General features: G+C 38.8%; 1 protein-coding gene across 1 annotated transcript in view; it reads left to right on the forward strand.

Moving 5' to 3' along the window:
- Positions 1-2,755: 2,755 nt before the first annotated feature.
- The window catches only part of LOC126462116 (kinase suppressor of Ras 2), a 168,910-nt gene continuing 154,191 nt past the window's right edge, over positions 2,756-17,474 (forward strand). The window contains exons 1-4 of the mRNA XM_050096050.1: positions 2,756-3,231; positions 3,389-3,526; positions 10,249-10,423; positions 11,027-11,290. Of these exons, the coding sequence (XP_049952007.1) occupies positions 3,091-3,231; positions 3,389-3,526; positions 10,249-10,423; positions 11,027-11,290 (718 nt within the window). The 5' untranslated portion in view covers positions 2,756-3,090. The remainder of the gene's footprint in view (positions 3,232-3,388; positions 3,527-10,248; positions 10,424-11,026; positions 11,291-17,474) is intronic.

Raw genomic sequence — 17,474 nt, forward strand, 5'->3', positions numbered from 1 at the left:
AATACCTGAACACGAATTCCCATACTGGTGTAAGATGTATTAATTTATAAAGTGGCAACAGCAAATATTACAAGTAAATTATTACATCTAAGTTACAATCTTACATGAAAGAATTGATTAAGAGAGTGAAACGCTTTTTCCAGAAGATATTCCTTCAATTTACTCTTAAATCTTTGCATTTCACTGGTAAGATTTTTTATGTCAGATGATTAAGAGAGTGAAACACTTTTTCCAGAAGATATTCCTTCAATTTACTCTTAAATCTTGGCATTTCACTGGTAAGATTTTTTATGTCAGATGAGAGTGCATTAAATACCTTTATGCTTGAGTAGTATACTCCCTTTTGTATCAGACTCAATTTTTGCTATCAAAATGACAGACATGTTTTTTTCTTCTGTCACAGTCATGATAAGAAGTATTGGTTTTGTACATGTGTAGGTTCTTAGCTGAAAAGCACATAAGGGATAAGATGCATGGCGAGGTCATTGTTAATATTTTGTGTGTTTTAAAAAGATTTCTGCATGAATGATTCCTGTTAACTCCACTTATAATTGGAATTGCTCTTTTCTGAGTTACATGTACTTTATTTGCCATTGGTTGGATACCCCAGAATATTAAGCCATAGGATAACAATGAATGGAAATAGCCAAAATAAGCAGCCTTAACAGAAGCACTATTAGCAATTGTTGCTATTTTATGTAGAGCATAAGTTGCTGAACTAAGTCTTTTTCTCAAGTCCAAAATATGGCAAGACCAATTTAATTTATTGTCAATTTGGAGGCCTAAAAATATTGTTGAACAAACTTGACATATATCTTGATCATTAAAGTTTAGACTTATGTCATCCTGAACTTTGTGAGACCCATGGAAATATATGAACTGAGTTTTTTTTTTTTTTAGATTTAAAGTTAGGCCGTTGCATCTGAACCACTTATGGAGGTCATGGAACACCAAGTTGCAGATGATGCAATATCATTTTCAGGTGTATTTTCAATTACAAGTGATGTATTATCTGCAAAAAGAGTAAATTTGATGGTAGCCTTAGAACAGTGAGGAAGGTCATTGATAAAAATAAGGAAGAGCAAAGGGCCTACACTAACTCTTCTCCAGCCAGATTAATCTATTGGGCCATCTTCGCGATTCAGCGATACCCTCTGCTTTCTGTCAGTCAGGTATGATCTGAGCGCCGGCCGAAGTGGCCGTGCGGTTAAAGGCACTGCAGCCTGGAACCGCAAGACCGCTACGGTCGCAGGTTCGAATCCTGCCTCGGGCATGGATGTTTGTGATGTCCTTAGGTTCGTTAGGTTTAACTAGTTCTAAGTTCTAGGGGACTAATGACCTCAGCAGTTGAGTCCCATAGTGCTCAGAGCCATTATAAAATGAGCCCTGTTCCCACTGTGTCAGTTAAATCATAATAGGCTGCTTTTGAAAGGAGGATTTCACAGCTCACACAGTCAAAGGCTTTGGTTAAGTTGCAAAAAATACCAACTGAAGCCAATTTATTTTTCAGCGCTTCTAGAACATTATTAGTAAAGGAGAATATGGCATCATCAGTTGACAGGCCTGATTGGAAACCAAATTGGCATTGACTGAGACCCTTGTGGAAATTCAGGTGTTCTACAGTTCTCCTATTCATCAGTTTCTCGAGAACTTTGGAGAAGCATGTTAAAAGGGATATAGGGTGGCAGTTAGAAGCATCAGTTTTTTCCCCCTTCTTGAACAATGGTGAACGTCATTCTATCAGGGACAATAACTTGTCGAAGGGATTCATTAAATATATGGCAAAGTAATACACAAATGGCATTATGACAATGTTTAAATACTTTAGTGGAGATATTATCAAAGCCAGGTGACATTTTGGTTTTCATTTTAGTGATGATCCTTTTTCCTTCACTAACTGTAACTGGGGCTATGAGCATTTGATTAATTTTGCACAGACCAGATCTTTTCAGAAGGTCCATAGCCTGAACCCCTACAGTCAGATTTCTCAGAAGCTGTTAGAAAGTGCTCATGTAAGAATGTTGCAACTGCATTCGTTTCTTTAATTAAATTACCGCACTGTCTTGTTTCTGTGCTGGATACACTCTCCTCTTTTTTTCGCAGCTCCCTTTTGATAACATCCCAAATGGTTTTTATAGTGTGACTGATAGTGAGATATGAGTGAACAATGTGGCATTACATTATTTAATAAGTTATTTGTAAAAAATAGTATTGTATACCAGGAGTAAATCTAATGATTGTGTCTTACTAGAAGTCTGTAAATATATGTGTATACGAATAAGCCTATTTTAAATTGATTTAAATTTGCAAATATTTTGACATGTCGTATATCCTGGTAAAAAGAGATCTACAGATGAATAAAGCTACTACTACCATTACTACAGTATACCGCTACTCTTAATTTATTAATCGCGCTGTGCCGCGGTATGTGCCCATATTTCTTTCGATTGTTGAAAAAATGTCTGTGTCGCACGATGTGCGAATTACAGAACACCAAATTATGCATATATCTCTTTATGTTATTTAATAAGATGTTCCATGCAAATTGATAAATTATTGCAGCGCTGTACCGTTTTCTGACGTATGACTTTTAAAAGTACGTAATAAGGACAAAGGCATAGATCTGATGGTATCAGTATCAAATATATTAAAGAAACGTTGCCGGTTTTAAATGTTCGCGGTGTTGTGGACAAAGATTTCCCATTAAGGTCGCAGAAGATACAAAGTTTCACGCAGTGCGGTGCGCAAAGTTTAGTAACACAATATGTACTGCATTAGTAGTACAATGGAAACATGCAGTACTAGAAGTAATCGATATGAAGCTTGCGTCATTGAGGAGTGACATTTTGTGAGCTAAATTTGAAACTGAGAAAAATAGCAGACACGATTGTGAATTCGTATTTCTGAAGCGCCTCCACAAAATCTCGTAATAAACGAGACACAGTATATCTCAAAGATGGCTGCATGTCTTATCATGACTTGAATCTGGAAAATGTATTTACTTTTCAGTCATACACGTATCATGTTGAAAGTGGATGGGTGGTTGCTATCGCAAGATGAAATATTTTTGCGGCTAGTCTAACAAGTGCGATGGCGGACGAGGATGCCGAACGACATGCCTTAGATGTTTGCCAGTCAATGATTGACATTTCTGCTAATCGCTTAGAAGGATTGAGAACACAATGTGCAACGAGTGCAGAACTTACACAGCAAGAAATCAGAACGTTAGAGGTGAGCTTACTGTGATCTGTTGTTTTTTTGCTATGAAAATGCATGTCTGTCGCAAATAGGCTAGAAAATTACGTTCGAAGTTAGTAGGCTGTTGCTTTCCTTAATTTGTGTTTTCTCTGCATACACTTGAAAATATTTCATTTCTTGTCATTCATAGGGAAAACTGATAAAGCTCTTTTCAAAACAACTGGTCACGAAAGCAAAACTTGGAGATTCACTCCCACCTGAGATAAGACATCTGCCATCTCTAAGACAGTGGTTATTGGTTGTAGGTCTCAGCCCTGAATCCATAAAGGTATGTTCACAAGCTCAATGGTATATTAAGTGTATGTTTATTTACTCAGTGTTGTTTTGATTAATGGTAAGTGTGTATATTTGTGTTCTCACAAAAAGTTTTGTGCCACCAATTCATATCTGTTTTCATGTTCCCATTTCTGCATTTCAGCATTACAACATAAGACTTTTAATGCATGCCAGCAACGTTATTCCTACACAATTAACACCATAAAATGTTTGATCTTACATAGGTTGCCAGCATTAGGACGTCTGTGCTAGTATTATATAAACTGCTCATGTAGGCATACTGTATATTTTTGTAACCAGCCTAGTGGGCTTTATGGCTGGAAACTATTGGTTTTGATATGGGGAGGCAGATTTTTGTTTTAGCTGTCATCCATCTTGGTGAGTTGATACAGGATTAATTACTACTGTGTTGTTTTGGTTGTAGTGTAAATTTACATGGTATGTGCAGAAAGGTTTCTATTAGTGTTATATTACCACAAGTCATCTAAATATTGCTCAGACAGTCGATAGCAACATCACATTGACTGAATCATTCATTACTGCCTCATCAACTCTACTAAATTCTCAACTTTCAGTCTAGACGGGGCTACACTACAGGTCAGTGTGTAACACACATCTAAGATTTGGTTGTTGTGTTTGCCATCTCGTGACCAGATTGGCAGTTTCCTGCCTGTCCTAGAACTTGATCTTTCATCACAACTTCTATTTGATAAAATAATGTAGATGCAAAATAAATGCTGGCAGTTTTTGTGCCCTGAATGTTTAGGCACATACAGTATTGCACACCCTATCATCCTTGTGTTACGGAATGAATCTTCCATCTGGTATCAAAAGGTTCAGTTGACCCACCACATCTGGATAAAAGCTATCACGTACTGGTTAAGTGACAACCTAATTAATAATTAAAAATTCACTGAAGTGACTTCATTATTCAAGTGTGCTATGAAATGCTGTGATACAGCAGATGAATAATGATTTGCTGGTTTGGTGTGAAATGCTATGATATGGCAGATGATGAATGATTTGCTGGTCGGAGGCTTATGCTTTTAGATGTAACTTATATCCTCCTGAGTTACTTTTTGATGTCTGCCTGTCATATTCTGTAACTGAAGTTTTGGATCTATTTTTCATACTCGTGAGTATGTAGAAAGAACTCTACATGTTAAATGTCATGCATTTTCACAACATACTTCAGGATTAGAGTTTCGACGCCATAAATCGCAAAAAAATTATGGGTTAAGTAATGCCACTTCTTGTGGTTGAAAGGAAGTATTGGTGTAGAGAGGTAAACATATACCAAATTATTGATTTAACAGCTTGTGCTCTTTATAATACCGATAGAATCTTTATTGCTATGTAATCAATGTTTGGGATGCAATTCTTTAAATTACAAGGAGGCAGAATGAATGGCCAGTGCTTACATTCATTAGGCTAATTCCAATTACTGCTAATTGTAACAATAAAAATAATGTTGGTTAGTTGGGAAGATTGAATTGAGGGCCAGGTTACTCAGACCCAAGTTTGAGAGGGACCCACTTGTGAAGACTGAGGAGAAAAGCTTGAAGGTGAAGATATTAGACAGAAAAGCTGATACAGTTAATGGGATACAGTAATTGTTTTGCTTTGGAAAGTAAAGCGACAGTACTGTTTTGTCCTCCCCCACCCCCCAGCCTCTTCTCCTCTCTATTATAGTTTAAAGATTTGTGGATGTGTTCACATGTTCACATTTAATAAATTGGATAAATAGAATTTCTATGAAATGTACAAAGAGAAGAGGTGTAGTGGACTAAGGTGTAATAATGGCCTTCGTCCTCCTCTTTTCCTCCAATCCTCCCCCCCCCCCTCCCCCCAAATCTTGGTTGTGGTCTTTAGCGTGTTTCTAAGTCAGGTTGAAATGTGCCAGTTTTGTTGGTAGTACTGGAGCCACTGAGTACACACAGTAGTTCAAATTCCTGCTTCACTTTCCAGGTTTAGCTTTCTGTTGTTTCCCTGTAATTAAGGCAAATGATGGGATGGGCCTTCTTAAATCGGAGTTTGTGTCCATCTTTAATGACCTTGTTGTCAAAGGAGTATTAAACTGCATTCTTCATTTCTTTGTTCTTATAATTTAGGATGCATGATTTTCTTAGGAGTCTCATGTCTTTCAATGATTCAGGAAAATATATTATCATAGCCTAAAACTACTATTCTGCTTGACCGCTCTGCTCGCCAGTGTGCTGTTGACATGTTTAAGTGCAACTTTAGAGTTTTCCTTGGGCACTGTTCACAGATTAACTCAGATCTCCTTGCTATCCCTTGAGTGCTAATCCAGAGTGTAGTTGAGCTACCTCTTAAATGCCTGTGTGCTGTTGATGAGTTTATCTGCAATGGATTCGCCAACCAGTTTCTCACTGCTGAGTTGAGTTGTGTTAAGGTACTTTGTCAGTTGTGATCTCATTTTGCTGTTTTTCACTTTCCTTTGTGTTCTGTTCATCATGAGTGGCATCACATTGTTTTTCTTATCAGCTATTTTATGGGTGGTTTGGTATCTACATACATATTTTGCAAGACACTGTATGGTGCGTGGTGGAGAGTACCCTGTACCATTTCATTTCCTTTCCAGTTCCACTTGCAAATAGAATGAGGGGAAAAAACAGTCTGTGTGCCTCCATATGAGCCATAATTTTTCTTATTTTCGTGATCCTTATGCAAAATGCATGTTGGTGGCATTAAAATCATTCTGCAGTCATCTTCAAGTGCCGGATCTCTAAATTGCCTTCCCTCAAGGGATTTTCATTGGAGTTCCCAAAGGATCTCTGTAATACTCGCATGTTGTTCAGATTTACCATTAACAAATCTAGCAGCCTGCCTCTGTTTTGAAGGCTTCCTTCAATCCGACCTGTTACAGATCCCAAACACTTGGGCAGTGCTCAAAATGGGTCGCACTAGGCTCCTATACATGGTTTTCTTTACAGATGAACTACATTTTCCGAAAATCCTTCAAATAAACTAAAGTGGACCATACTCCTTTCCTACTACCATTCTTTAATACTCATTCTATCTCATATTTCTAAGCAACATTACACCTACAGATTTGATCTATGTGACAGTGTCATGAAGCACACTAATAATGCTGCAGTCGAAAATTATGGGAGTATTTTACCTAGTTAAGTACATTAACTTAAATTTCTCCTTATTTAGAGGTTAATGCCATTCATCACACCAACAGTAATTAATGGAAATACTCATGAACAGCAACAGTGAGGGTGACTTGTTTGATGTCAATGTAATAATGACTCCTCCACAGATTCTGAAAGCCACCTATTCCAGCATATGTAACCGTACAGTCTTGTGTTTTAACAAGAGAAGAAATTGGTAGATCATCCAAATCTAAAGAATTCAGAAGTGATACTGAAACACCGAGAAAGAAAGCACGTTTAGTGTCAGATTTGATTGGAAAATGGTTTTCTTTCACTTAAACACACCATTGATGATTTGTCTTTGGGACAAGTGTCAACTAGTGAATGTACGAAGCAGCCTGTCACTGTTCATGTTATTTTTGACAGAAAACACTGTGCTGACAAATACCGAATGGAGGTTTTGAAGTGCTGTGATGTGTATTATGTTAGTGCATTACATGAAAGTAAAAATACAACAAACACTATTTCAGAGAAACAAAAACAATAAATGGAAATCTATTGTCATCGAACTATTCAAAAGTGATATTAAAATGTTCATACAAAATGATTTCCAGTGCTTTGAAGATCTGATTTTCAATTTCACATACAGTATTTCCATAAACTGTTCAGGCCCCCTACACAGCTTGTCCTTTGTAGCTGTCTATGGATAAATTGGTGCACCCAAAAACACACAGGAAAAGATGAAAGGTTTGGATTATGTACACCTTATTTTAGAAATTACATTGCAGTTCTGAAATATTACTAACTGCATTACAGAGAGCTAATTCATGCATTTCTGATTGACAAGAAGGTATTGGAAATTCAGGAAACATATTACCAAGTGAGGGCTGTTCTGTAGATCAGGGTTTCCCTAACTATGTTCCATGATACACTGATGGTCTGCGGGAAGTGAGTAAGTGCACTGTGAAAAATTATTAACAACATGGCATCTTTACTGACATTTTTAGTTATGATTCAAAATTGAAGTAATCATTGAATAAGAAAAAGTTTTTCTCATTTTTTAAAAAATTTATTAGCCTTCAAAACAAGGTGTTCCATCAAAATACCAGGATTCTCAAAGTGCTCTCTGAGGAGAAAAAAATGGGAACCCCTGCTTTAGATATACTGTATGTGGTGGCAGTCTGTCATGGACCTCCAGCGATTCAGCACTCGATTAGTTCAGTGAAAGATAAGTCTTGAAGCTACCAAAGGAGGCTCATGGTACAATAAAAGAGATTCAAAACTTTATAATGTGGTTCACAATGAACACCAATACATGAAAATGTATACCATCAACAGATTTTGTTCACCACACGAAGTGACAAGATCTCTCTTGACTGTGAAGGTACCATAATGAAAAACTGTATTATTGATGACGTCCAACCTTCACACGCAACAAAATAGTACAATCTACACAGCAACAGAAAATAGCTGTGAAGGAACACTGAAACACTGATTTGTATTGAAAGCAACATATGACTATTGGAATGGGTTACCAAAAACGTGTGAGGAACTACTGAAGGAAAAGTAATCTTTATATCCCTACGCATTTGTAACAGCTGTTAATTCGCAGGCAGCCCTAAGTCAGAAACTTAATTTTTTCACCTGTAATAATGTTTCAGGGGCGAATCTTTGAGTAGCAAGAGAGAACAATGCAAAAAACATTCTAGAAATATTCAGCACAGGGTGAGGTAGGCCGCTGAGGTAGCCCCAGCACAGTAGTAGTCAAGGTGTAGGCTACTTAGCACTGCTAGATGCATTAGGCGATAATCATACAGTGCACGGCTCAGCATGTATCCAGCATGTATCAAGCCTGTCTGCAGCAGCCAAAAAGTTGAAGGTATGTTTTCCAGTGGGAAAGGTGGCAACAGTTCTTGCTGTGCATACAAGCAGGATGTATCTTGAGGTTTGGATGTCTGGAACTTTGTCATTTGGTGTCACAAGAAAGATATCAAACGGGTAGATTTGAAATCTTTCTAACATAAAACTTAGTGGGAAAGTAGGTTAGGATTGCAAGTCAAGAGACACACAGTGAGACAAGATGGAATGAAACTTCAAAACAAAATGTGAAACACAAAAGTTAAAAAAAAAAAAAAATGAAAAATCGCATTAATACAAGAAACAGTTCACACGAAACATGAAAATAGATAGTGTAAAATTGTGGAAATGCACTGAATGAGGAATGGAATTAATGAAAGAAACAACAGAAGCCAAAAGTAAGTTTGAGAGGGAATGCAAGAGGAAGACAAAACAGACTATGGTTAACACTGGAAAAAGGTTAAGCTACATGTAGAGGGATAAAAGATTTCAGTAATAAACAGGGAGGAGACAAAAACATAAGCAGTTAGCAACATGCGCAGGTCTAAGCTTATGTTGGGAATTGAAGCAGTGTCATTAGTATCTTGGTGATGATGCGAGCTACTTCATTTGTCGTATGACACGATATATTTCACTGTTGTTAAGCAGTGAACATCTCAGAGGAATTGCTTGTGTTTATTACACTAGTAACTGACAAATCCGGCATTCCTCAGGTATTCATTTTGCCAGTTTCCTATTAGAAACAAAAACAAAACAAAAAAACTGTTTTTGTAGTGTAATATCCCAGACAGTTTCTGTACACTGGGTGCAGCTGCTTTGCATGTCTACAATGTGATTTTATAAACATTTCATTGCCAATGCCTCTTCATAGCTCTATAGACGATTGATTTCACCTAAAACTGTTTGCACTTCACAGTTTGAAAGGTGTCAAAAGGGCTACCAGGTGGCAAGAATTTCCTTAAGTTGACTCGACTACAGAAATGTCTCTCTAGTAAATAATAAACGTTTTAAAACTTATGCACAATGTAGTAGTTTTTCACCCATCTAATTGTTTATGGTGTCGTGTCTCCTGAACCATGATAGATTGGTGGTTCTTACCCTAACAGTGATTGTTTCGCGACAGTAAGGGATATATGTACAAGTTTGGTGGAATTTGGTCCAGGGGCTTAGGATGAGATGTGCAAAACAAACACACACACTCCATTTTTGTAATATGTATGGATTTGTAGAGTTGTTGTTTTTTAAAAGCAAATAAATATTACCCTGCAAGAGGATTGGTTCTCTATTTATTTTGGCATGGCTTATGACTTCGGAAAGCGCTGTTTGTGTATTAAGTTTGTAGTGGTAATGCGAATAGAAGACAGCGAAATTGGTGAAGTGACTTTAGAGGGAAGTCGCAAGAGAAAAGGCAAAGTTTTTCCAGATACCCAGTGTGTGACCATTTGATGTGAGGTCATTACTGTTAAGTTCTAATTGTTACTTTGTTGTTTATTACCCTTGTTTTGACATAAGATTTATAGTACATCATTTCTTCATGTATGATGTTATTTTGTAAGCCTATTTGCATAGGCTTTTGACATGTCAAGGTGCTAATGTAATGATACATAAAAGTATTTTCACAATACTAATGACATTAAGTAGAATTATTTGGTTTTGGCAACACATTAAATGAAGTACTTTGGTTACATAAATTTTAAATTTATGCAGTGCTTTTATGATGATTGAATTGTCTTGGCAGGCTGTTTGCGAGAAAGTGATATCCTTAGAAGCATTAAGAGAGAGATCAGAAAGGGAGATAAGGATGTTGGTTCTTGACAGAAATGCGTGCAATTTGTCATATGAAGAGAGGACTGCAAGGGAGGAAGAAGTCAGAAGGCTCAATCGTGCTCTGCAGAATCTTAGAAAATACACTGGTATGTATAAATACCCATTATAACATGTACAGCACCTTACAAAGATACATTCTTCGCCTAAAAGGACAAGAACAGATTTTAAAGGAATTAGCTACTTTTTTTTTTTTTTTTCTTTTTTGAGCTCTCACCTCTCTCTCTCTCTCTCTCTCTCTCTCTCTCTCTCTCTCTCTCTCTCTGGTTGTGTGTGTGTAAAGTTGTTTACTCTCATTTATACTAATTAGAGCCCATTTGATTCACATTTTAATGTCAGCTAGTTTCTTGCAAGTTGCATGTTCAACACTGTCATCATTTGATAAAAGCTTGCAATCTGATGAAGGCTTTGTGTCAAAACATGTAATGTAATTGCCTTTGAGCAAGTTAAAGGTGTGATCTATAAAGAAGCTGGAATTAAGAATACAAAAACAATAGCGGAATTGTCTAATTTTGGACCCATTATTGTTTAATGTCAATCATTGTACTAGTTCTCATATTGCTCTGTTCTGCTTGTACCTATCGTTTCTGTTCTTTGATCAGATTATTGCCTTTCTACTGACTAATTTTTACTTAGATTTTTTTGTATTACGAGAATTGTACCTATAAATATTTACATGTTTTTTAATGCAGAGGCGCTAATGTGTGGCAAAGGAGTGGTGGGAGAAGAGATGACCTTGTACTGGGATTCATGGGACAGACACCAGGTACTGAAAGGCAGCAGTAACTCATCACCAAGACCTCCCAGAACTAGAGCATCACGTTCTTCAGTCCCTTCTGAGGATTTTTTGCAACAGAGTGGGTCAGGTGGTAGCAGTACACTCACTGGTTCAGGATCTGTGTCATCGCTGCCTCGCTATACACCACCCAACACTCCGCCTGTAAGCAAGAGTCGCTGTGAGTAACAATAACATCTGTCGTTTAATCTTGGAATATATAGTTTTTGTATGTTTTAGATATTTTATTTTCAAAGTACTATAGACATTGGCTGTATAATGGCTCACCTGAAAAGAAAAATGATTACTTCTGGTAACACTTAAGCCTAGTCAGTAGAACAAATAGTAAGATGACTTGTCTAACTCAGAGCTTCTGCCACAAGATATTGGTTGCCATGCACCATACACTAGAAAACACATTTACCAATCATAGCAAATGTACAGAATGAAATGTAAAATGTTTGCCTTTAATGAGCTTAACTTATTATGCATGCAGTTGTCAGCTAGCATTAATAGTTTCTGGACCAATTTTGATATTTTTTTAGAATATTAGTACAGTTTTGATTCATATCTTGCAGGTTAAAAACTGGCATTTCATGTAATGAACACTCAGTGTAGGTAAGTTATCCCTTACAGGGACCGATGACCTCAGCAGTTTGGTCCTATAAGAACTTACCACAAAAAGTTATCACTTACATTGTGGATCTACATGCTATTATATTTTAAAAGTCAATTTTCGTGGGTCAAATGTCCAAACATTCATAAAATATCACCTGATCAGCTACTGAAAAAGCTTTTTCATGCGACAACGCTTTAGACGTGGATAAGCATAGTGTGGACAATAAATAGTTTAGACAAGAAGAGAGTGGAAACTTTCAAAATGTGGTGCTACAGAAGAATGCTGAAGATTAGATGGGTAGATCACATAACTAATGACGAGGTACTGAATAGAACTGAGGAGAAAAGAAATTTGTGGCACAACTTGACTAGAAGAAGGGATTGGTTGGTAGGACATATTCTGAGGCATCAAGGGATCACCAATTTAGTATTGGAGGGCAGCGTGGAGGGTAAAAGTCGTGGAGGGAGACCAAGAGATGAATAAACGAAACAGATTCAGAAGGATGTTGGTTGCTGTAGGTACTGGGAGATGAAGCAGCTTGCACAGGATAGAGTGGCATGGAGAGCATCAAACCAGTCTGTGGACTGAAGACAACAACAACAGGAGGCTCATTGCATATGCATTCTGATTTATATGTTAGCCATTTGTTTCTAGAAGCAGAGCCAGGATCTGTAATAGATGTAAGTTATCAGAGTTTAATGTCAAATGAAGTTTCACTTAATGAGCACAAAAGATTGGAAAATTTGATAAATCCTCTTGCTTGAGGAACTGAATAAAATAAACATTCCTTTGCTGGGTTGCTTGTAAAAGCTCTTTGGCCTATTATTTTCTGAGTTTGATTCAACATTTGTGGGAATATTTTGAGTATATGACGTAGTTCGTCTGCTACTTCTAGAGAAATGTTTTTGCTTGGAGACTGGCCTTGGTTATTATCAACAAATCTTTTTTGATAATATACTCTGAAAGAAAAAAGTGTCTTAGCAACAGAATTGCTCTCATCATTTTAAAAATTTCCTTGTTTTTAGTATTTCTGAAGAAATGTTAAACCGTGTTTTCTCCGTAGACAGATCTGTGTATATATTTATTTTCTTGTTGTGTTCCAGCACACATCTGCCTTTTTAAAAAACTTTCTTTCCTCTCTAAATCTTCAATTTCTTTCAGTTGCTACATAGACGTATGGTGTAATTAATTATCTTTTTGAAATGTTGCTGGATTATGAGAATAGTGCAAACGTTGTTCTGCAGCAACATTTTGATGAATTTCCTGCTCATCCCCTTTGCTTTGAGATGAGTTGGAAACTTATTGAAACGAGACTTCAAAATTGCAAAGTAACATAACTGTTAACCCAGGATAATTTCATTTGTGGGACTCTCTGAGAAACCCTACATTTTCATGCACTTCATTTCTGCTGTGAAGGCGATTGCCTTCTTTGTGTATCTGCTTTGTATTAATTTGTATATTATTTTCATCTTCATCACACTTACTTTGACTTATTACAGAGCCCACTATGTTGCATCCATCCTCCAGAGGTATTTAAATTCTCTCTCTCTCACTTTTAAACTGTTTACCAAATTCATTTAATTATTGTGCTGGTATTCTGAGAGAATCTCTGTTTTCTTTCTTTTTTTTCCTTCTGTCACCTCACCTCTCTCCCCAGTCATATGCTAAAATATCTTTTTAAGTTATTAAATTTAGTCCTCAATCTATGTTTTGAAATGTTGTATCCACCTTCAAACCTAGTCTATTGTGTGTGGTGCCCACAGGGCCCCAAACTATTGCAGCCCATTCTTCCTTCCCAGGTTGCATTCCTTCCTCGTGCTTATTCTCTTCTGTCCCCTCCTTCCCCTCTCTCGGTGTTCTTACTTATGTCAACCTGGCTATCCATCTGGCTTCTTGTATTCCTTCCAGTTTTCTTCCAGTTGCCTTTCTTTTTTCACCTCTCCTTTTTGGCATTTTTGGTCCCCCTTTGGGATTTGATCTCTGCTCCTAAATTTTCTTTCTGTGGCATGAGCCATTTGGGGAGGAACTCCGTAGCATCTACGCAGGGATTCCTCTCCCCCCTCCTCCCTCTCTTCCTTCCCTGCTGCAGTGCCCCCCTCCTTGTGCTGCTAGGTCACCAGTATGTGCAGCCAGTCTTTGGGGCTGTTGTATACTCATATGGCCGAGCCCTGTGACAACGCAGGGATCACACTTCCAATACCTGAGCTATTGCCTTGCAGTGCATGCCTAGGAGTGGCTTGTCATTCTGGAGCATCGGAATTCCTGGCAAAGGCCACTATGCCCAGAAGCTCCTTGCTGTGGCTGGTTGGTGCTCACAAGGAGAGCCCTTGATGGGTGGTATCAGGGTGATGATTTGAGTATGTAATGCATTAAGCTTCAAAATAACTTGCTGTCTCTGTGGTTGTCAATGGATCATTTAATGTTGCTTATGGTCCTGTGGCCTACCCTTCCCTGGTTACAACCTGTGAGGAGGACCAGGCTCACTGGCGTAGAGTGAAGCACTTTCCCTGCTGCGTGTTTGCACTAGAACTGATGGGGACACTTTCACCACCATCGCCAGGCCATTATTTTTTGTGGAAAATATTGATAAGTTTGGCGAAGTGGAGTCTCTCAGTAAGATGCGGACAGGTTCGCTGTTGATCAAAACTACTTCTGCCTCTGAATCTGGAGCCCTTCATACTTGTGACTGTCTTAGTGCATCATGGTGTCTGTTACTGCTCATGAGTCTTTGAATATGATTCAGGGAGTCATTTTTCGTAGGAACCTCATCCGTCAAACTGATGAGGAACTCTGGGGCCAGTCTGGAAAGACGGGGTATTCATTTTGTTCGGCATGTTCAGAAAGGTTGTAAGGACAATTGTATTGATACCAGTCCCTTGATTCTGGCATTTGAGGGGGGTTACCTTCTTGGAGAAAGTTCAAGGTTATGTGTTATTAGTGTGACGTGAAGCTTAACATCCCACCAGACATGGGGTGTTTTGCTGTTTGCATTTTGGGCACATTTTCCTGCTGTATGGAGGGCCCACTACATGGTGAATGTGGGCACCCACACCATGAGGCTCATCAGAAATATGATCTTCACCCTTTGTCTATGATGTATGACTTTGCCTCTGTTATGTCCTTTACCACTATTCCCTCCTCCTTAACTCATCCCTGCCCTCTCTTCTCTCACTCCCTTGTGGTCCCCACACCCTCCCCTCCGGGTGCCACTCCCATTCTCCAACCGAAAAAGTGAAAAGTGTCCCCCTTCTTCCGCAGCACCCACTGGTGATGGGATTCCCTCCCAGAGACACCGCGCCCCCCTCCCACTCCCCTCTTCCTCCCGGCGTCTCCCAGAATGGAGGCGTGCTGCCGCAACTCGGCCCCTGTGTGTGTGTGTGTGTGTGTGTGTGTGTGTGTGTGTGTGTGTGCACGTGGGGGGGGGGGGGGGAGGGGGGGTGCCCTGCACTCCTTGACCTGTGAAAGAGAAGAAGAACAAGAAGAAACATAAGTTCCAGGACAAAGCTCCTCTGGTGCCCCCAGAGGTGGCATCTCTCCTCTGCAACCTGAGTCTGACCTCTTATTTATGGGTGTCACTCCGTCCTCATTTATGGCGGATGTTGACTTGGCAGCACGATTGGCTCCAGCTTATTTGGATCCCCGCTCCATGCTTATTCAATAGAACTGTAAAGGATGCTACTGTCACTTACCAGACCTGCAGTCCCTTATTTCCTTTTACTTGTCCAGCTTGTCGTTCTCCAAGAATCTCAACTTACTGATGGTCACTCTCTAACTCTTCGATGGTTCTGTGCTTTGTCTGAACCATGTGGGTCCTTTAGGGGCTTCCAGTGACATTTGCATGCTGGTACTTATGGACATTGTTAGTACATGGAACCCTCTTCGTACCACATTGGAAGCAGTTGCCAACTAGGTCCACTTTGACTTTGCGGTCATGGTTTGCAGTCTCTACCTCCTTCCTTACAGGCTACCTACACCTGCTGCTCTGACTCCCTCTGTCAGCAACTCCCCCGTCCATTCCTCCTCCTTGGGTATTTTAATGCCTATCACCATTTATGGGGCAGTGCTTTTTTCATTGACACAATTTTTTGTGGACCACAACCTGTGCTTTCTTAAGGGGGTAGGACGTCAAACGGGCCAACTTCGAGAAGGAGAGGCGCCACAGGACATTTTAATTTGCGCTGTCTATACTTTTACAAATAAATTCATAAAACTTTGTCAGCATGACCAGGAAGGATTCAAGATTCACACTCATAGCAGTGGAAGTTCAAAAACATGAAAAAATAATATTTTTTAAATGTGAAATTTCATGATTTTTTTTTTTTTACTTACTGTTGGCTGCATTAGTTGCTATAGGTACACTTTTCTTCATAAGGAAGAGAGATTGTTCGATGAATTTTGCACAGCTTACAAACCATACTTACAGGTGTATGAAACTGTAGAATTTATTTAATCTATGGAAAAGTGAATCGGCTGTTATGTTTTAAACTTCGTGTTTAGAGAAAACTCGAATTTTATAGTTAATTATCTCAATTTTTACCACAGTTTTTAACAGATTTGGGAAATTCTAGAGTTTCATACACCTGTAAGTGTGGTTTGCATGCTGTGCAAAATTCATCGAAGAATCTCTCTTACTTATGAAGAAAAGTGTACCTACAGCAAAGAAAGGCAGCCAATACCAAGTGGAAAAATGATGAAATTTCACATGTAGAAAGAATTTGTTTTGTTATGTTTTTGAACTTCCTCTGCTATGAGTGTGAATCCTGAATCCTTCCTGGTCATACTGACAGTTGTTTTGTAAATTTATTTGTAAAAGTATAGACAGTGAAAATTAAAATGTTCTGTGGTGCCTCTCCTGCTCCAAGTCGGCTTGTTTCACGTCCTACCATCCTTAATGATGGCTCCGCTACTCATTTTTGTGCTTCCTGTGGCACTTTATCTGCCATTGATCTTTCACTCACTTCCCCTCCCCATCTTCCTTCATTACAATGGTCGCCACACAATGACTTCTGCGATAGTGACCACTTCCCATTAATTCTCTTGTTCATGATCTGTCCGAAAATATAATTTGTGCCGTTGGCATTGCCATTCTACTCTTGACAGTCCCTGTTCACCGGCAACCAGTTCCGTGGTGGAGCATGGCCATTGCGACTGCCGTCTGTAATTGCCTTCACACCTTGCAACTACTGAAGCAGCACTCGTCCTCTGCTGACTTTAATACTTTTAAACGTCTTTGTGCCAAAACCCGTTACTTGATCAGAGAAAGTAGGTCTGTTGGGAACACTTTATCTCCTCTCCAGGTTCTTCTGTCCCTTCATTACAGGTGGGGGCTACACTGTGCACCCTCCAAGATTATCAGTGGCAGTGTTCTGTTTAAACATTAATGTGACTGTGTATTATATTTCACGTTGTTGTTTGCTTACACTGAAGTGTAAGACTTAGATGCTGCACTTGCTTGTCATCCAGATATAGCAGTGAAGCTGTTAGTCATCTGTGACAGGTAGTTAGCATAGCATGCTCTCATGCATCAGAGGGGTTGGGAGGGGGCATGGATTTTGATTTCAGGAAGATTCTGTTATGCACAATGTTGTTGGCTATAAAACTGCTTGGGACACTCAGACTTAGTATTCAGAGCTCCCCTACGTACTTCTGTGCATTCCTGTTATGGGAATGTATTTTTTATATACTTTAGTTTTCAATTTTTGTTCACCCTGATTATTCTGGATGTTAATGTAAACAATGTATCAGC

The sequence above is a fragment of the Schistocerca serialis genome, chromosome 1 (assembly GCF_023864345.2).
Source record: "Schistocerca serialis cubense isolate TAMUIC-IGC-003099 chromosome 1, iqSchSeri2.2, whole genome shotgun sequence".
Lineage (NCBI taxonomy): Eukaryota > Metazoa > Arthropoda > Insecta > Orthoptera > Acrididae > Schistocerca > Schistocerca serialis.